Below are 20,868 nucleotides of genomic sequence, written 5' to 3' on the forward strand. Positions count from 1 at the left end.
AAACGATTTAAAAACAGGGGACTATGATATTTATAATTAGTTGATTTTGTCCTAGAAGTTCATTGAGCCACATGAAGGTTCAACCTGTTTATTTTTGTATTGGCTGCATTGTTACTTTAAGTTAATCCCCATGATACCATCGAAGAGGGACTTGACTCCACTATTCAATAAATCAGAGAAATACTTATTTGGTACCCAAGCAAAAGACACCCCCTGTTCAAATTAACTAAAGAGACGAACACATTGCAATTAACTCATCTTTTCAATGTTGTATACTTTGGAGGAGTGCCTAGATCTCTGGCAACATAATGTTAATTCATACAGAGTTCAGTCTTAAAAACGTTATTTACTTAATTCCATAAATCTCAATTTCTTCCAGAGAAGTTGTGAGCTTGGAGTCATGTGGGGCTGGAGTTTGATGGGGTAAGAAAAGCATTCAAGCTCCTGTGACAACATCATTCCCTCAGTTCAGTAGTGACTCAATAGAGCTCCAGATTTTGGTTGGAGGGCTGAGCCATGGCCAATCGACTGGATAAATAGGGTTTGAAGAGGGGAGTCGAAATGCTCTCGGAATCCTAATGAAGCTGTCTTTTGTATGTGTGACAGCAGGGCACAGTCTGTGGCGCTAAAAGGAGCATGTCGCGCTTCAGAACCCTCTCCCAGTACAGAATAAGAGGCCTGGCTATAGCCAACAGCTTCACCAGAGGTGGCCGTCATCTTGGCAACCCCAGACTCAAAAACACTGTTGGCAGACCGTTGATTGATAGGTCAGTACAGGGAAAATATAAACAAGGCTTTAACGGTCTTACCGGTTTTAATCATCATTACCCGTTTTTGTCACGATGCAGGCTTTATAGAGCAGTCATAAAGCATTCATAAGCACTACACAAATGCTTGCCAAAATGAGTTATAAGCGATGTCATACATAAAGGGTTATATAAAATACCCTTACATCTGGTGCTTTGCCAAGCATGGCAAGTTCCTGGAAGACTTTTGAAGCCACTATATCTAGGCCTTATGAGGGGTTTATGAGGGCTTTAAGCCTTAAAAGTTGTAGTTTACTAAAAGTGTGACCACAACAAAATCTTGGGTGGCAAATGTAACGGAAAGCATGTTCTTCTGTTTTCTTTTCTTGGCTGAGCATGTATTGTGGCCAGAGACATTGTTCTGCAACATTTCTCCCCATCAGGGAGTCTTGTGAACTACGCCAATGAGGTTGGGAGAGGTGATGGCTGGTCAATACAACCCAGCCAGGCAGTCCATAATTAGGGCAGCTAGGGGAGCCGCCGTGCCAAGACCGAGTGCTTTTACATGTCAACTTCTGTAAAGATCATTTCATCTGGCTGCCCATTTTGTTCCAAGATAAATCTTTGGTCCGAACATTGAGACAAGAGTCCAATGTCTGAACAAGAGTCCAATCCGACTGAATAAAGAAAAAAAGAAATATGCTTGTGTAATATACAGAAGAGATATTTATTCAGTTCATAATGACATCTGGTTTTTACTTCAAAAATGATGGTTCCTAAAAGGTTGCAGGGAACTGGCATGGCAGTACAAACGGTACAGTACAAACGTGCGTGGAAACAGGGTCACTCCTATCTGGTCGAATATCTACAATGAGAGTGTGACCAATCACATCATTCAACAGCCTGAACACAGAAATAAAAGTCAAAATATCAGGTCCCATTTAACTTTTTTTTTGTATAATAAAATAAGAGACATATGATACTGTGCTTAAAATACATGCAGTCAAATAAAAAATAGGATAACATTTTAGGATAACATAGGATAACAAAAACCTTGCTAAATCATGGGCAGCTCACTCAAATCACACTTCACTGTACGCACAGAATAAAAAAAAGTTGGGTTAAAAAGACATGTTTTGGATTTTGTTGTTATTGTCATTTTACTTATTTTGTTGTTTTTAGTAAAGATTCTGCATGGGCCCTTGGCTAAACAACCTTGAAGAAAATCCGTCATCTACATTATCTGCAATATAATACACTAATAGCTGTTTTTAAAATATTGCTTGCACATGGCTGGGCTACTGGTGATATATAATGAGTTAACAGTTTATTATTCAATCTTAAGGTTTAAAAGTACAGTATATATCATTCAATTTCAAGTTTAAAAAAGGTTTTCTAATCAGACTCTTGTAGGCCGTTATTGTAAATAAGAATTTGTTCTTAGCTGACATGCCTAGTTAAATAAAGTTTAAATAAAAAATAAAAAAATAAAATAAAAAACTCCACTAATGGTTGTCTATTGCTACTTTGGGATCAGCTCAACTCACAATGAATACTCAAAACGTGGAAGTCACTGAACAGTCAAGCATATAAAAACTATTGTAGAGATTTGTTTTTCCAATTACATTTCAGTATTCCTAATTTGGTGCAAACAAATGACTGTATTGGTAAAGGACGCTTTCATAAGACAGCTCACCACTGTTTCTATTATTTGTGTGTACGTGTGGTCACTTTGTTGGAAAAATTACTTGCACATCCTTTGTGACCAGCTTGGCGTATAGTTGTTCAAAGTTTATAGGTGAGTTACTGAGCAGTGAAAATAAAACATTGACCAGAGTAAAACTGTGCTTGTGACTGTATCTGGAAGTTTCTGGAAGAAGTAGCATTATTCAGGGCTTGATTAAACCCATTTAAAAATGCATCCTGTCAATATATACAGAATTCCCTTTCTTTATAAATGACAATTTCCCCTTCCTAGAAAGCTGGATGGAATTCTAAATTAGTTTTGCTTCAGTGTCTCTCACGGTCCGGTCCAAAATAAATCTGATTCTCAGAGCTTGAGCATGAAAAAGACCTCATTGTTGTCAGAGTTCGGGGAGGTCTGGGACTGTGTCTGGGACTGTCTGTTGGGGGGCGGCCCCGGGGGGCTGAGCTGGCTTAACAGGTCCAAGCTAGTGCAGGGGCTCTGGGCTACGCAGCACGCCCCCTCCGGGTTACCCCGCTCTTCAATAGGGCTACCGCCTCCGAAAATGCTAATGCTAATGGCGCCGGCAGCTAGGTGGGGCTGGTTGAGACCTTGCAGCCTCTTCCTTTCCTGGGCCTCCTTGGCCCTGTTGGCGATGTAGCGCACCCTGCTCTGACTCCGGGAGGACATTCTCCGTAGTGGGGGTTCCTCCTGAGCCTCCTCCGGGGACTCCTGCTGTGCCTGGGTGGCGAAGTCACGTGCCGTCAGGGGCTCCACATCCGTCAGCCTCCTCAGCTGCTCTGTCAGGTCGCTTGGCGGCCGGGGCCTCTGGAGACCTCGTCGAGGATCGTTCCTGGAGGGCCTGACGATGAAGCTGCGGCTGATGCTGCGGTACTTGCTGTCAAAATTGCAAGCGATGTCATCCGAAGTCAAGTCCCCCAGGCTCTTGGACATAGAGGCTCCGGTATCCAGGGGGCTGGCAGCTGCAGCAGAGGGCTTCTTGGCTGGGGAGGAGGACTGCTTCAGCCCTTCCATATAGAGGCGGCTCCAGGTGTGCCTCCTCTGGGTAATTCTACTGGGTGAGTCCACTGGAGGCTCCCTGGGGGCTCCGAGGGGTCTGGGCTGCAGCTCGTCCTCTGGCTCCCCCGGGTGGCCCTGCCGGAGGTTGGGGTTGGACTTGCTCTTGCTGACCCGCAGCGTGTCAAAAGAGGTGATGGCCGAGCGTGGCCTGGTGACCCAGGAGGGTGGGTCCTGGAAGGTGTTGTCAGATGGGGAGGGCCCGCTGTTCAGGCAGGTGAGGCTCTTCCTGGCCAGGTTGGGCAGGGACAGATCAATGACGGTGTCGTTGGACGAGATACTGGAGGACGAGGACACGCTGTCTCGGTGGTTGCCCGGCTCAGGCTCCAGCTTGCTCCACAGCCGGTCATTCAGGGTGGCGTCTGTGCACACCTCCGGCACGGCAGATGCCTGCTGCTGCCCCCCAGCCGCCGACCGCACGTAGCCCTCGCTTTTGGTCCTTCTGACGGGCGTGCGTGCCGGGTTGCCGCCGAACATCGTTCTCAGGACCTGGACTTTCTGAGGGCTGGAGACAGAGTGGTCGGCGAGAAGAGCAGGAGACTCTGCCCTTGTCTCAGTCTTGCGCTCGGCATCGTCCTTTGTGTGGTCTGTCGGAGTATACAGTGCTTCCGTTCGGCTTGGAGCGTGCTCCATGGGTGACGAGGCGCCGTTGTCGACCCGGGGGTCTCTGCAGGACTGTGAGGGGGTCAGGTCTTTGGGGTCCGGTCTCTTCCCCGGGACGGGTACGACAGGGGCTGAGGTGGTCCTGTGAAGGACAGGGGGTATTTTGCTGACCCCCCTTCCCTTGACGGGACTCTCCTCCCCCCTACCGTTGACGGGACTGTCCGCTTCACTATTAGAAGCAGGGGATGGAGTGGTGGTGGTTATTGCTGTGGCTGGAGGGAGGGGCAGAAGTGGGGAGTGACGTGTTGATGAGTGGTCTGCTGGAGTAGAAGCGGAGCGAGTGAGATGTCTGTCACCCAGTTCTTCAGCGATTGGCCTGAATAGTGAAAGAGGGGGAGCTGGTCTCTGCCCTGTGGAATGGTCTGGAGAGGGAGAAGAGAAGAATCAGATCAGTAACTACAGGACGACATTTGTCAAAATGGTTACTACCAGTAGCATACTTATAGTATCGTTATGTGAGCCTTATGATGCATACAGTATATGGGTGATTCTACAGAAGTGGTGCAAATTGCAGTCCCACCCCAAAATAACTATTTAGAAAAAAAACAGTTAGGTCTCCAAACTTAGGACAGTTACAGTACCAGTCAAAAGTTTAGACACACCCACGCATTACAGGGTTTTTCTTTATTTTCTACATTGTAGAATAATAGTTAGGACATCAACACTATGAAATAACATATATGGAATCATGTGGTAACCAAACAAGTGTTAAACAAATTAAAATATATTTTATATTTGAGATTCTTCAAAGTAGCCACTCTTTGCCACAGCTTTGCACACTCTTGGCATTCTCTCAACAAGCTTCATGAGGTAGTCACCTGGAATGCATTTCAATTAACAGGTGTGCCAATAAACAGGTGTGAATTTCTTTCCTTCTTAATGCATTTGAGCCAATCAGTTGTGTTGTGACAAGGTAGGGGTGGAATACATAAGATATCCCTATTTGGTAAAAGACCAAGTCCATATTATGGCAAGAACAGCTCAAATAAGCAAAGAGAAACGACAGTTCATCATTACTTTAAGACATGAAGATCAGTCAATCTGGAAAATGTCAAGAACTTTTCAAGTTTCTTCAAGTGCAGTCGCAAAAACCATGAAGTGCTATGATGAAACTGGCTCTCATGAGGACCGCCACAGGAAAGGAAGACCCAGAGGATAAGTTCATTAGTTACTAGCCTCAGATTGGAGCCCAAATAAATGCTTCACAGAGCTCAAGTAAGAGACACATCTCAACATCAACTGTTCAGAGGAGACTGCGTGAATCAGGCCTTCATGGTCGAATTCCTGCAAAGAAACCACTACTAAAGGACACCAATAAGAAGAAGAGACTTGCTTGGGCCAAGAAACACGAGCAATGGACATTAGACTGGTGGAAATCTGTCCTTTGGTCTGATGAGTCCAAATTTGAGATTTTTGGTTCCAACCGCAGTGTATTTGTGAGACGCAGAGTAGGTGAACGGATGCTCTCCACATGTGTGGTTCCCACCATGAAGGAGGAGGTGTGATGGTGCTTTGCTGGTGACACTGTCAGTGATTTATTTAGAAATCAAGGCATACTTAACCAACATGGCTACCACAGCATTCTGCAGCGATGCGCCATCTCATCTGGTTTGCGCTTAGTGGGACTTTCGTTTGTTTTTCAACAGGACAATGACCCAACACACCTTCAGGCTGTGTACGGGCTATTTGACCAAGCAGGAGAGTGATGGAGTGCTGCATCAGATGACCTGGCCTCCACAATCACCCAACCTCAACCCAATTGAGATGGTTTGGGATGAGTTGGACCGCAGAGTGAAGGAAAAGCAGCCAACAAGTGCTCCGCATATCTGGGAACTCCTTCAAGACTGTTGAAAAAGCATTCCAGGTGAAGCTGATTGAGAGCATGCCAAGAGTGTGCAAAGCTGTCATCAAGGCAAAGGATGGCTACTTTGAAGAATCTAAAATATATTTTGATTTGTTTAAACCGAAATGTTCACAACAGAAACAATTGACACTATAGAGATATATTAAAGGTCTCATCATTGTATCCGTGCCATTATGGCATCTGTGAAAGCACATGCAGTGCCATTGATGCGATCTCCATTTTAACGTTGCATGCGCCATGCTCTATCAACTGAGTTACAGCCGACCAACATGTGAGTAGTAGATAAGTGCACACTTCAGGAACAAGTGTAGAGTATTGAGATGCATCGCCAGCAGAGGGGCTCCCACCCTCCAAGAGCACAAATACTGAAATCTATTTGGCCAAAACATTGATGTCTACAATGTGCTATACTGTACTGTAATGTGCTCTACTGTACAGTACGCAAGCTTACTCTACTTGAATTCCTTACAATTGAAGGGGCCCATGGACTCTTGATTTAGTGGTATTGGTCTACTGTACTCTACTGTGCTCTACTGTACTGGTAAAAAAAAATCTGTAATAGAAGGTTAATCAAAATGATCACTACTATGTTTTGGTAGTGACACATTTAGTGGGGTGGTAAGGAATTCAGGTAAATATTTAAAATATGCAATACAAATATGCAAGTGTGTGAGTAGTATATATGTCTACCTGACATATGCTGGAAGATAAGTGTGCTGAAAGTTTGTTAAAAATAGGATACAAGTGTATTTTTTTCTTACCCATACACAAGATTATAAACTGGGTGGTTTGGCATCTGGGTGCTGATTGGCTGAAAGCCATGGTATATCAGACAATGTACCACGGGTATGACACAATCTACCTGTTTACCTTTATATTTATGTTGGTAACCGGTTCTAAAAGCAAAAAGGCACCTTGGACGTTTGTGGTATTGCCAATATACCACTGCTAAGGGTAAGAACAGCCGTTAGACGTGGTATATTTGCCATATACCACAAACCCCTAGGTACCTTATTGCTATTAGAAACTGGTTACCAAAGTAATTACAACAGTAAAAAAAATGGTGGTCATAAAGCCAAATCAGCAGTCAGGGCTCAAACCACCCAGTTAATCATTGGCCAATATACCATACCTCCTCAAGCCTTATTGCTTAAATGTAATGCTTCACACTAAACATAACTGCCATTCAACATATGCATACGATTGATGGATAGATGCCTAAATGACCAATATTCAACATGATGAATTGCGTGCATACACTGATGACCAGGATGGTTTTGACTTGAAAAAAGAACAATACGGTGGAATGGGAATCACCAGCAGGGTAGTTGTGATTAGGATGATCATTCATACAGTGAGACTCCATGTGTCCACATCCATATGCACCAAACACAGTTAAATACTCCCAAGTCGTTCTCGTGAAATCTATGTGCATATCTCAAGCTGTTGATGAAATGTAATTCCATTAAAGGAGTAGTTTACTATTTTACAGCTTGATGTTAGATGGTTTCTCACCCTGAAAGTAGTCTATGGGCCAGGAAAAACTGTAATCCATGGTACAGCCATTACAAACTTCAGCTAACTTTAGCCACCGCTAGCTACAAATCAATGGAAATGAAAGGGCATGTGAGCATATACAATTTTTTAAAATAAACTCCATATTTGGTGTAATGTTACTTAAAGGTGATTTGGCCAATAACAAACACAACATGCCCCCATCACTTCCATTGATTTTTAGCTAGCGGTGGCTAAAGTTAGCTGAAGTTTGTAATGGCTGTTTAAAGAAAACTCAACCACGGATTACAATTTCTCCTAGCCCATAGACTACTTTCACAGTATGGAACCATCTAACATCAAATTGTAAAATAGCGAACTAGTCCTTTAAAGCTATCTGTGACTGACTACCCTGCCCTGAGTCATATTCATTAGTGCATAACCCCACCCAGCAGTCTGTTTGGTGCTTAGTGAATACGACCCTGACCTTAAACACGTCACGGTGCTAACGGGGCAGTGTGAGTGAGTGAGTGAAGGGAGTGAAGGGAGTGAAGGAGGATTATGAAGACAGGCAAGGCACAGTGAGTGAGTAGAAAATAGTGGGTGAGCGTGCAGACATTCAAGGGTTCTCTTTACCTGGCTTTGGTCATCCCCTCAATTCTGCACTAGGAACAGAGAGAGCGTGCAAGAAGGAAAAAATAGGTTTAGCACAACTGGAGGAAAATAGGAAATAAGAGGGAGGACAGTACAGAGGAGAGTGCTTAAGGAAGACAACATACAATGCATTCGGAAAGTATTCAGACCTTGACTTTTTCCACATTTTGTGGACTGCCTTATTCTAAAACTAATTAAATAGTTTTTTTCCCTCATCAATCTACACACAATATCCCATAATGACCAAGCAAAAACAGGTTTTTATATTGTTTTGCAAAAAAATGAATAACTGAAATATTGCATTTACATAGGTATTCAGACCCTTTACTCAGTACTTTGTTGAAGCACCTTTGGCAGTTATTACAGCCTCGAGTCTTCTTGGGTATGACGCTACAAGCTTGGCACACCTGTATTTGGGGAGTTTCTCCGATTCTTCTTTGCAGATCTTCTCAAGCTCTGTCAGGTTGGATGGGGAGTGTCGCTGCACAGCTATTTTCAGGTCTCTCCAGAAATGTCAGATTGGGTTCAAGTCCGAGCTCTAGCTGGGCCACTCAGGGATCTTAAGAGACGTGTCCTGAAGCCACTCCTGCATTGTCTTGGCTGTGTGCTTAGGATCGTTGTCCTGTTGGAAGGTGAACCTTAGCCCCAGTCTGAGGTCCTGAGCGCTCTGGAGCAGGTTTTCATCAAGGATCTCTGTACTTTGCTCCTTTCATCTTTCCCTCGATCCTGACTAGTCTCCCAGTCCCTGCCGCTGAAAAACATCCCCACAGCATGATCCTACCACCACCATGCTTCACCGTAGGGATGGTGCCAGGTTTAGTGCTGCAGAGATGGGAGCAGAGATGGGAGAACCTTCCAGAAGGACAACCATCTCCACAGAGGAACTCTGGAGCTATGTCAAAGTGACCATCGGGTTCTTGGTCACCTCTCTGACCATGGCCCTTCTCACCCGATTACTCAGTTTGGCTGGGCGGCCAGCTCTAGGAAGAGTCTTTGTTTGTTCCAAACTTCTTCCATTTAGAATGATGGAGGCCACTGTGTTGTTGGGGACCTTCAATGCTGCAGAGATTTTTTGGTGCCCTTCCCCATATCTGTGCCGACATAATCCTGTCTCGGAGCTCTACAAACAATGCCTTAGACCTCGTGGCTTGGTTTTTGCTCTGACATGCACTGTCAACTGTGGGATCTTATATAGACAGGTGTGTGCCTTTCCAAATCATGTCCAATCAATTGAATTTACCACAGGTAGACTCCAATCAAGCTGTAGAAACATCTCAAGGATGATCAATGGAAACAGGATGCACCTGAGCTCAATTTCAAATCTCATAGCAAAGGGTCTGAATACTTATGTACATAAGGTATCTGTTTTTTATTCATATAAAATTTGCTAAAAAAAACTAAAATCCAGTTTTTGTTTTGTCATTATATGGTATGGTGTGTAGATTGATGAGGAAACACTTTTATTTAATCCATTTTAGAATACCGTAACAAAATGTGGAAAAAGTCAAGGGGTCTAAATACTTTCCGAATGCACAGTACAGTTGTACCAAGTGCACAGATAAGTTGAATACTACTCATTTCTAAGGACAAACTATCAACTTCACAATATCACGTTTCTTAACTATTTAAAACCATGTCTACACTAGATAGTCCACTGATATTATACTGTGTTGTGAACATAGAGCACACCATAACACAACAGAGCCATTGGTAAGTGTGGACCCCAAGAAGAGTAGCGGCTGATTTCGCAACAGCTAATGGGGATCCTGATAAAATATATATATTAAACCCTGCTCAAGCACGGTCGAAGAGGAAAAACATGATATATTCTCTGAGGAGTGATAGGATGTTGTGTTAAATGTTTGGCAAACATCCTTCATTGCAACATAAATCTCAGACCCAAAGGGATAAACATAAACCCTACCCCACCTCTCTTTTCCCCCAAAAGGAACAACTCGTGATTTCCTCTGATGTAATGCAGTGAGTGGGAGATGCTAAGCAGGGGAGAGAGGACAGCTGGTGTTTATCATGTTGTGAACCGGGGGTCAAAGGGTGAAGGGCTCCTCAAGGTCAAATCATATAATGGTTTGGCTCTTTCGTTGATGGGGGAAGTTTTCTGTTCAGTGTTACCAAGGAGGTTTGAGTCCAAGAGTTATATGGGGCCTTTCTGCAGTCCAAAAAAGTGGTCTACATTCCATAGAATAATGGTGAATTGAGCTCAGTTTTTTGCATTTCGATTTCACACCAGTTACAGGTAGGTTTGCAAAGCTACCGGTAATTTCCTAAAGTTGATAGTTGATCATTTGCCATGTAATTTTTGTTAATTATTCGGAACTTTGGTCATTTATACTTAAATATCAAACAAAAAAAATATTCAGATATAGTATTCATTTTTGTATATATTTGTATATATTTTTATACATATTGTCCATGAGTTTCTAGTAGATAGACCATAGTTCAAGAGAAAATAGCCTAATTCCATCCAATCAACAACGACATTATTTTCAATGAACTCTTCCAACTATTCACTTTTTTCACAACTGCCACCAGTTTGGCGCCAAAACATTGGCAACAAATACATATTTACATAGTAAAATAAATAAGTGTGTTGATGGTTTATATTTAGGACAATGTTTTACAGCTTTGTCATCATTTTTAAATAATCAAATGTAATTATTTAATACACTGAAAAAATATATAAATGCAGCAATTTCAAAGATTTTACTGAGTTACAGCTCATATAAGGAAATCAATCAATTCAAATAAATAAATTAGGCCCTAATCTATGGATTTCACATGACTGGGAATACAGATATGCATCTGTTGGTCACAGATACCTTTAAAAAAAAAGGTAGGGGCGTGGATCAGAAAACCGGTCAGTATCCATTTGCCACATGCAACGCGACATATATCCTTTGCATACAGTTGATCAGGCTGTTGATTGTGGTCTGTGAAATGTTGTCCCAGTCTTCTTCAATGGCTGTGCGAAGTTGCTGGATATTGGTGGGAACACACTGTTGTACAGGTTGAACCAGAGCATCCCAAACATGCTCAATGAGTGACATGTCTGTTGAGTATGCAGGCCATGGAACAACTGGGACATTTTCAGCTTCCAGGAATTGTGTACTTGCGACATGTGGCCGTGCATTATCATGCTGAAACATGAGGTGATGGTGGTGGATGAATGGCACAACAATGGGCATCAGGGTATCTCTGTGCATTCAAATTGCAATATATAAAATTAAATTGTGTTCGTTGTCGTAGCTTATGCTTGTCCATACAATAACCCCACCACCACCATGGGACACTCTGTTCGCAATGTCGACATCAGCAAACCGATCACCCACACGACGCCATACTCGCTGTCTGCCATCTGCCCGGTACAGTCAGGTCAAGACGACGAGCACGCAGATGAGCATTCCTGAGACGGTTTCTGACAGTTTGTGCAGAAATTCTTCAGTTGTGCAAACCCACAGTTTCATCAGCTGTCCAGTGGCTGGTCTCAGACGATCCCGCAGGGGAAGAAGCCGGATGTGGAGGTCCTGGGCTGGCAGGGTTACACGTGGTCTGGTGGACATTCCTGCAGTCAGCATGCTAATTGCACACTCCCTCAAAACTTGAGACAGCTGTGGCATTGTGTTGTGTGACAAAACTACACATTTTACAGCCTTTTATTGTCCCCAGCACAAGATGCACCTGTGTAATGATCATGCTGTTTAATCAGCTTGTTGATATGCCACACCTGTCAGGTGGCTGGATTATATTGACAAAGGAGAAATGCTCACTAACAGGGATGTAAACACATTTTTGCACAAAATCTGAGAGAAATAAGCTTGTTGTGCGTATAGAACATTTCTGGGATCTTTTATTTCAGCTCATGAAACATGTCGACCAAAACTTTACATGTTGCGTTTATATATTTGTACTGTATATATTTTACATGGGATAAGGCCAGAGGGTCTGAGATAATAATTACAGTGAAGTACCTTAAAAGGACCACTAGATGTCTTGTGATATATTACATAAAATCCTTCAAAGTGACCAGAATTCTGGTAGTTTACTCTTAAACTTCGAAAGTCTCCAGCAATATACCCTCCCTTTACAACACTAGTTACATGTCCTTCACTTACCAGTTGTTCTTTCATCTGTTGGACACACAGCATGTTTTTGTCAGACAAAGAAATAATTAAAATAACACATTACTAGTTTGCTACACATTAGTACAATTATGCACTGCCTTCGACTATCAATTTAGTCACAATGGATATTTAGTGGGGATTTTGGTGCTAATGAACTAAAGGAGATTTTGATTGGTCAGGGGACCGGAGGTCTAGACTAAAGGGAGATTGTGATTGGTGAGGGAACCTGGGTTCTAGACTGTAGAACACCCAGGGAACTACAAGCCCAATGATGTTGGCTCTCTAAAGTCCTCTGGGGGATCAGGGGATCAGCACTACACAATGGGCTCACTATGGCCACTATGGCAGCTGTAAGGGACTGCTATAGGTGTCTCTATGGGACCTCTATGGGTACTACAGTGGGCACTGCGATGGCTGCTCCACCTTACCGGCGAAGAACATGGGCGATTTACTGCGCAGCTCGTCCATCTTCTGAGCGAAGAGGAGGTTCATCTCACGCTGCAAGGTGCCCACGGCGCGCCTGCGGCTGTCAAGGACCTCTCTTGGGGGCAGCATAGGGGCCAGCTCAAGGCTGCACAGGCTCTCGCAGCTGCTGCAACAACGGTCGCTGATCGACCAGCTGTCGCAGTCGGCGCTTGTGATGGTAGCGCGAGGGGCCTTAGTGGGACCACAAGCACTGCCGTAGTTGGGTGGCGGGACGCACTGCCAGCGCAGGCTGTTCCGGCAGTCAGGGGTGAGCATGGGCACCGGGGTGGGGGCAGGGGTGAGGAAGCGCCTGCGGGGCACGCTGCAGGAGCGGGCGTTCCTCTCAGAGGGGTCAGGACGAGGCTCAGTGTGTTGAGTGCCCAGAGTTTGTCTGGCTTTGGCCCGGGACCTGGGGAAGGGGATAGGCCGGAAGAAAGCCTGGGGCTGAAGTAGGGGCAGTGCCTCAACTTTGGGCTTGGTCTGGGCTTGGGGCTCATCAGGGTGAGCTGTGGCCAGGGTCTGTGGTTTGGGCATTGGCTCGGGTTGAACTTGTCTGGAGAGAGTGGGGCAACAGGCGGCTTTCTCAGGCCTCTCTCCCCATTTCTCCTCATCCTTGAACTTCCTCTCCATCTCGGGGCTTTCTTTGGAGCTAATTACACAGTTGATGCAGTTGGAGGACACCCCCATCCTGCCACTGCTGTTTAGGGCCATGCGGGCAAACACTCCCGGTTTCTCATTCAGGGGGTCGTGACAGCGCAGCCGATTGACCCGCTTGAGGGGCTCACTCATGGGGTATCGGAGGAAGCGAGGCGAGCCCTTACCTTTGCCCTCATCAGGGTTGAAAGCCCCGTTGGTGCTGTGGTGCCCGTTGGTGCCTTGGAGTGGCGTGGCGGGAGCAGCTGCGTCCGTGGCGTCTCCGTTGCGCTGGTGGAGCTGCGGGGGCTGGGATGAGGCGCTGAGATCCCTGTCCTCTGACTCCCGGTCCTCGCTGGCCCCTTCCGAGCTGTAGTCTTTGGTGTCGATGGCGATCTCTGGGAAACCCTTCTTGACCTTGGGCTCGCCCTTAGTGGGCTCGCTGGCCGTGCGGCGCAGCAGGTGGGCTCCGAACGGGTGCTTACGGCTGAGCTGTGCAGCAACATGGCTGTCGAGAGAAGCCTGCTTTGGGTTTCTGTGAAACAGCCCTTTTATGCCGCTGGCCACCTTGCCCTGAGAACAAGAGACGAGACAAAAGGAAACAAACATCATGAACAGGTTCACAGTAAGTGTTCACCAGAACATACAGTACTGAACTTCTGGATCTTTATACCTAGTCTAATGCAAGTCATTACTTTGGTGTCATTGCATTTGCGTTACTAGATGTTGAATGAGGGTAGATTAATAGTTAGACATGCTCCAACATACAATATTGACACTAACACTGGCTATGTCCAAAATGGCACCCTATTCCCTATATAGTGCACAATCTTGTTGGAGCCTCATGGGCTCTGGCCAATACTAATGCACATTATAGGGAACAGGGAGTCATTTCGGATGCAGCCACTGGATCCCCGACCACGCGACAATTAGTTCCCGTCTGTAGAACAAGTTCCACTATGATAACCATATATTATTGGACAGCGTTGGTTTGCCTTGTTCGACTGTATGGATGACCACACATTCTATCAGTGTTTGTTTGATAGAATGTCACACTACTACATCATAACAATGTTTTTTTTTCAATTGAAACCCATGCCAACACCTTGTGTTACAGGCATCTGTATTCATATTGGAAAGCACATCTCTGTTACTATACATGTCTGCTGCCAAAACCACAAGAGTCAGTTTATCCATGCGTATATATTAGCATGTATATTGTTAAACATGCATACAGTGCATACTGTATTTGGACAGTGACACGTGTTTTGTTTTTTTGGCTCTGTACTCCAGCACTTTGAAATGATGCAATGACTATGTGGTTAAAGTGCGGACTAGCTTTATTTTGAGGGTATTTTCATCCATATCGGGTAAAACCGTTTAGATATTTCAACCCTTTTTGTACGTAGTCCCCACATATTCCCGAGCACGCAATGACTACATCAAGCTTGTGACTCTTTATTGATGCATTTGCAGTTTGCTTTGGTTGTGTTTCAGATTACTTTGTACAAATGACTGGTAAATAATGTATTTTGACATTTTGGAGTCACTTGAATTGTAACTAAGAATGTTTCTAAACACTTCTACATTAAATGTGGATGCTACCGTGATTACGGACAATCATGAACGAATGAGTTGTGAGAAAGTTAAATGCATAAATATCATACCATTGGATCATTTCAAATCCAATGTGCTAAAGTATTGAGCCAAAACATAAACAACAACATTCCCTGTATATACTGTATTTTCATGAGGGTTATAAATTCTGGTAAGCTCCCTGAACAAAACGAAACATATGTTGAGCATCACAAACGATATTAGTAAGTTAGAGAAAGCAGATAGGCCTAATACTCAACCCAGACAACAGGTGACAGAAATGAATCAGCGTTCATCTCCAAAGTCCATTCACTTATTACACAAAGACCTATCATTTTGACCCCGCATCGTAAACAACAACATACACTATGGTAACCGCTGTAATGTGACCGTTATGCTCACGTCACAAACACACACAGTAGTGTGCGGACGGACACATGCTGTGTCCACATGTACAGTGTGGGGGGTGAGAGGTTACGATGAAAGTGACAATGGGGGGACAGTGTGATTGATCCATGAACACCCTGACAGGGGGACATGACGGTGAAGACACAATTTGACAGCCACTGATCTAAATGACACTGGGTTATCTGCTGTTACACTCCTGGCACTGTGTGTGGATATGTGTTAATTGAAAAATACTTGCCTTTCAGCACATGATATGCAACAACCCAATGTCATTTCTTAAACCATGAAGTAGATCCAAGTGGAATTACATCAGGACTGACTGAGTGCCCAGGCATTACAGTACACATGATGCAGATCGACTAAAGTAAAAATCACAATACCATGAACACCAAGGGCCTGATACATTCTGTCTACATGTTATGGACAGAAAGGTGATGGCAGACTGAACACACTCCGATGGCACACATTATCCAGAACACATTTGAAAACGGAGACTGGTTCCTCTCAAGGGTTCTTATCTAGGGAATGTTTCCTTGCCACTTTCCTCCAACCGTTTTTACATTTGTTAGCTGGTTGTTTAGCAACAGCTAGAATCTCATGACTAGCAATAAGGTAGCACTTCTAGTGGAAATAGATTGCACCTGTTAGCAGTGCATTCAAACGCATGGGGAAAGTGCAGTGGTGATTGGGTACCCTTTCCTTTCGCCATACATGGGAACTGTTTCCCCACCTCTAGGTAATATGATGACAAGGTCAGGACTAAAACAAGCCGACACAGGGGACAGTGTCCTCAAAAAGCAGGAACTGTATACCCCTGCAGTGCATCAAACTGAGAATGTCCTGAGTAAGGGGAAAATACTGTCCAGAAAATAACATTGTCACTCTCCACTTAGCAGGCCCCTAGTCCCCTGTTTTTGTGGCTCTCTCCCCCCTTTCTGTCTCTCGCTCCCTTTCTGTCTCTGTCTCCCTCCCTCCCTCCCCCCAGCGCAGGTTAGTGACATTGGATCTACTTTGGGTTGATGGAGGATGCTAGCATTTTCACAACTCATGGTCAGCATGAGTTGGCCTCTACGGGTGGACGCAATTGGCTTGCGGGGGCGGAATCACTGGGGTGGCAGGGGAGGGGCATGTGGTGCATGCAGTATGCTGATTGGATCCCACTACACCTGGGTTCTGAGTGGCGCCTTCAGGGCTCCTAACAATTTCCTGCCTCTAAAAGCGGCGTTTGGACAAAGAGGGGTCCACTGAAATCACAAAGAGACAGAGGAGAGAGAGTTCAGAGAGGAGGAGACAAAGGGAGGGAGCGAGAGGGAGGGGGGAGGGAGAGTACAGCAGATGCACATACAGTCACAGTTGACAGAGAAGATCTAGAAACAGGAAGAGAGATGAACACAGTGTGGTAATTTCAAGTATGACTGAAGACAAAATGCAGTATAGAAATAAATAAAGAATGACATTAGGAGATAGCCAAGCTATGGAAAAAAACTGTTCTCCTGTTGATAGTAAATTGTTTCATTTGATCCAACGTGTTTACTGACTCCTGATAACTAACTCTGGGTAACTGCAAACTAAAGTACCATATGCTTACAATTTCCAATACCTATTTAATGAATCCCATCCTTTTTAACGGCTTCTGATAATGTTCTGGTTTAGTGCAAGATGTCACAACATTTCCAAGACCGTTCCAAGCCGTTCAATTTATCAAAAATCAACTCAGTGTCTTGACTGAGTAATGAAAAAAATACAAAATATATAATATAAGAAATACAATTGCATATCTCTGCATGGATACAGGAAGAGTATAATCTGTCTTAAAAACAATAAAAGAAACACAATTGAGACAATTCTACTATACGTGTCTCCATTTCAACATCCCAATTGTCAGAGCGGTGGCGTCCGCAGCAGCTGCCACTCAACTGCAACGCACAGATCACACTGGTAGGCTCTCTTGGCTGCTGCTAATGACACTTTAATGCCTTAATTACTTAATTAGCTATCTCTCAGATTAATTCTTATTGATTGAGCTGAAACCGGGGCAATTAGCGAGAGTTCCTAATTGAATACATTTTTTTATTATTATATTTATTTCCAGCTTTGGCACTCAATCCTTCATCTGCATAATAATGGAGATTTTGAATTGCAACATATTTGTCCCTTCAATAATCACCATCGATTGATGACTAAGGGGGAAAGTAATTTCAATTCTATCTAAAGTATTGTGTTGAAAAGTATTTTGGAGCTAAATAGTGTTTTGACAGGAATCATATTTAGAAGCCCAATGTTAAATTATTAAGAGAAGAACAGTTCATGTTTTCCAATACTAAGGACAAACCCTCATTTCGAAAACAAAAGGTCTAGTACCTCCCTTTGTACCTACCTTACCAGTGATGTCATGTACAGACACATGAACAAAGATGGAAGCCTCCTCCATACCTTCCAAATACACGTGGCGAAAACCTAAAATAAAACAAAGACATTATGACAATGAGCCCGGCGACAAGGAAACAGCGCAATGTTCCGTCTCTCAGTTAGAACACACACAGCCAACGCTGCTGTCCCATGTCACACTGAGTATTTAAATACGGTAACAGTTTACTTGACACCCAGTGTCATTACACAGTATGACGTGGTCATACTTGTCATAACCTGCCATAATATGGTCATAACACTGTCATGACCCATATCTATACCTGTTGTGACATATATTGTGTTATTTTATGGCTGTTATGACAACTAAATAAAAGTGTCAAAACCCACATTTATTCAAATTAAGCATTATGACCATCCTGTGTCACTTTAGTTGGACGAAGAAAATACACTTTATGACACTGTCAAGAAACATTATGACCGGGGCCTCCCGAGCGGTGCAGTGGTCTAAGGCACTGCATCGCAGTGCTAGCTGTGCCACTAGAGATTCTGGGTTCGAGTTCAGGCTCTGTCGAGGCCGGCCGCGAGCGGGAGACCCATGGGGCGGCGCACAATCGGCCGGTAGGGATGTCCTTGTCCCATCGCGCACTAGCGACTCCTCTGGCGGGCCGGGTGCAGTGCACGCCGTTGCCTCCAACACATTGGTGCGGCTGGCGTCCGGGTTAAGTGGGCATTGTGTCAAGAAGCAGCTTGGCTTGGTTGTGTTTTGGAGGACGCACGGTTCTCGACCTTCGCCTCTCCAGAGTCTGCACGGGAGTTGCAGCGATCGGACAAGACTGTAACTGGATACCACAACATCGGGGAGAAAAAGGGGTTAAAAAATAAACATTATGACCACCATAAACATAAGCCCGATAGGCCTATCAAGTACAGGCACTTATACACTATATATACAAAAGTATGTGGACACACCTTCAAATGAGTGGATTTGGCAATTTCAGCCACACCCGATGCTGACAGGTGTATAAAATCGAGCATACAGTCAAGAAATCTAAATAGACAAACATTGGCAGTAGAATGGTCTTACTGGAGAGCTCAGTGATTTTCAACGTGGACCGTCATCACCTTTCCAACAGGTCAGTTTGTCAAATTTCTGCCCTGCAAGTGCTGTCCCAGTCAACTGTAAGTGCTGTTATTGTGAAGTGGCAACGTCTAGGAGTAACAACGGCTCAGCTCAGCCCGTACACCACACAAGCTCACAGAACGGGACCACCGAGTGCTGAAGCGCGTAGCGTGTAAAAACCGTCTGTCCTCGGTTGCAGCACTCACTACCGAGTTCCAAACTGCCTCTGGAAGCAACTTCAGCACAAGAACTGTTCGTCAGGAGCTTCATGAAATGGGTTTCCATGGCCGAGCAGCCGCACACAAGCCTAAGATCACCATGCGCAATGCCAAGCGTTGGCTGGAGTGATGTAAAGCTCACCGCCATTGGACTCTGGAGCAGTGGAAACCTGTTCTCTGGAGTGATGAATCACGCTTCACCATCTGGCAGTCCGATGGACGAATCTGGCACTTTCCTGTTTCAGCATGACAATGCCCCCTGTGCACAAGTCACTCAGCTCCGTCATATCCTCATATGGTCTCTCCCATCACTGCTATGAGGATGGACCTCTCCTCTTCTCTCTATACACCAAGTCACTCAGCTCCGTCATATCCTCATATGGTCTCTCCTATCACTGCTATGAGGATGGACCTCTCCTCTTCTCTCTATACACCAAGTCACTCAGCTCCGTCATATCCTCATATGGTCTCTCCCATCATTGCTATGAGGATGGACCTCTCCTCTTCTCTCTATACACCAAGTCACTCAGCTCCGTCATATCCTCATATGGTCTCTCCCATCACTGCTATGAGGATGGACCTCTCCTCTTCTCTCTATACACCAAGTCACTCAGCTCCGTCATATCCTCATATGGTCTCTCCCATCACTGCTATGAGGATGGACCTCTCCTCTTCTCTCTATACACCAAGTCACTCAGCTCCGTCATATCCTCATATGGTCTCTCCCATCACTGCTATGAGGAAGGACCGCTCCTCTTCTCTCTATACACCAAGTCACTCAGCTCCGTCATATCCTCATATGGTCTCTCCTATCACTGCTATGAGGATGGACCTCTCCTCTTCTCTCTATACACCAAGTCACTCAGCTCCGTCATATCCTCATATGGTCTCTCCCATCACTGCTATGAGGATGGACCTCTCCTCTTCTCTCTATACACCAAGTCACTCAGCTCCGTCATATCCTCATATGGTCTCTCCTATCACTGCTATGACTACTTTTCTCCTTCCCCCTTTCTGACACCAAGGTGGCGACACGCATCTCTGCACGCCTGGCAGATATCTCAGCTTGGATGTCGTCCCACCACCTCATGCTCAATCTCGACAAGACGGAGATGCTCTTCCTCCCGAGGAAGGCCTGCCTGCTTAAAGACCTCTTCATCACAGTTGACAATTCCATAGTGTCACCCTCCCAGAGTGCAAAGAACCTTGGCATGACCCTGGACAACACCCTGTCGTTCTCTGCAAACATCAAGGCAGTGACTTGCTCCTGCAGGTTCATGCTCTACAACAGGACGCGGAACAGGTCCTAATCCAGGCACTTGTCATCTCCCGTCTGGACTGCTGCAACTCTCTGTTGGCTGGTCTCCCCGCTTGTGCCATCAAACCCTTGCAACTTATCCAGAACGCCGCAGCCCACCTGGTTTTCAACCTGCCCAACTACCCTTCATGTCACCCCGCTCCTCCTCACACTCCACTGGCTTCCAGTCGAAGCTCGCATCAACTACAAGACCATGGTGCTTATCTAAGGAGCAGCAAGAGGAACTGCCCCTCCCTAACTTCAGGCTATTCTGAATGCGGAAGACACATTTCTGTTTAATGCATTCAGTTGTACAACTGACTAGGTATCCCCCGTTCCCATTTCTGTATACTTAAGCAATAAGGCTTAAGTATAAAGGATATATGGCCAACATACCATCACTAATGGCTGTTCTTATGCACGAGTGCCTGGATACAGCC

The 20,868-nt window shown here is 44.9% G+C and overlaps 1 protein-coding gene across 1 annotated transcript in view; it reads right to left on the reverse strand.

Annotated features, from left to right (window-relative positions):
* Positions 1 to 2,796: 2,796 nt before the first annotated feature.
* Positions 2,797 to 20,868, reverse strand: part of LOC120060878 (1-phosphatidylinositol 4,5-bisphosphate phosphodiesterase eta-2-like) — a 75,524-nt gene continuing 57,452 nt past the window's right edge. Inside the window, exons 20-22 of the mRNA XM_039010286.1 lie at positions 17,801 to 17,880; positions 12,750 to 13,992; positions 2,797 to 4,382 (exon numbers count right to left, since the gene is read on the reverse strand). Coding sequence (XP_038866214.1) covers positions 2,797 to 4,382; positions 12,750 to 13,992; positions 17,801 to 17,880 — 2,909 coding nt within the window. The remainder of the gene's footprint in view (positions 4,383 to 12,749; positions 13,993 to 17,800; positions 17,881 to 20,868) is intronic.

Source organism: Salvelinus namaycush, chromosome 16, assembly GCF_016432855.1.
Source record: "Salvelinus namaycush isolate Seneca chromosome 16, SaNama_1.0, whole genome shotgun sequence".
NCBI lineage: Eukaryota > Metazoa > Chordata > Actinopteri > Salmoniformes > Salmonidae > Salvelinus > Salvelinus namaycush.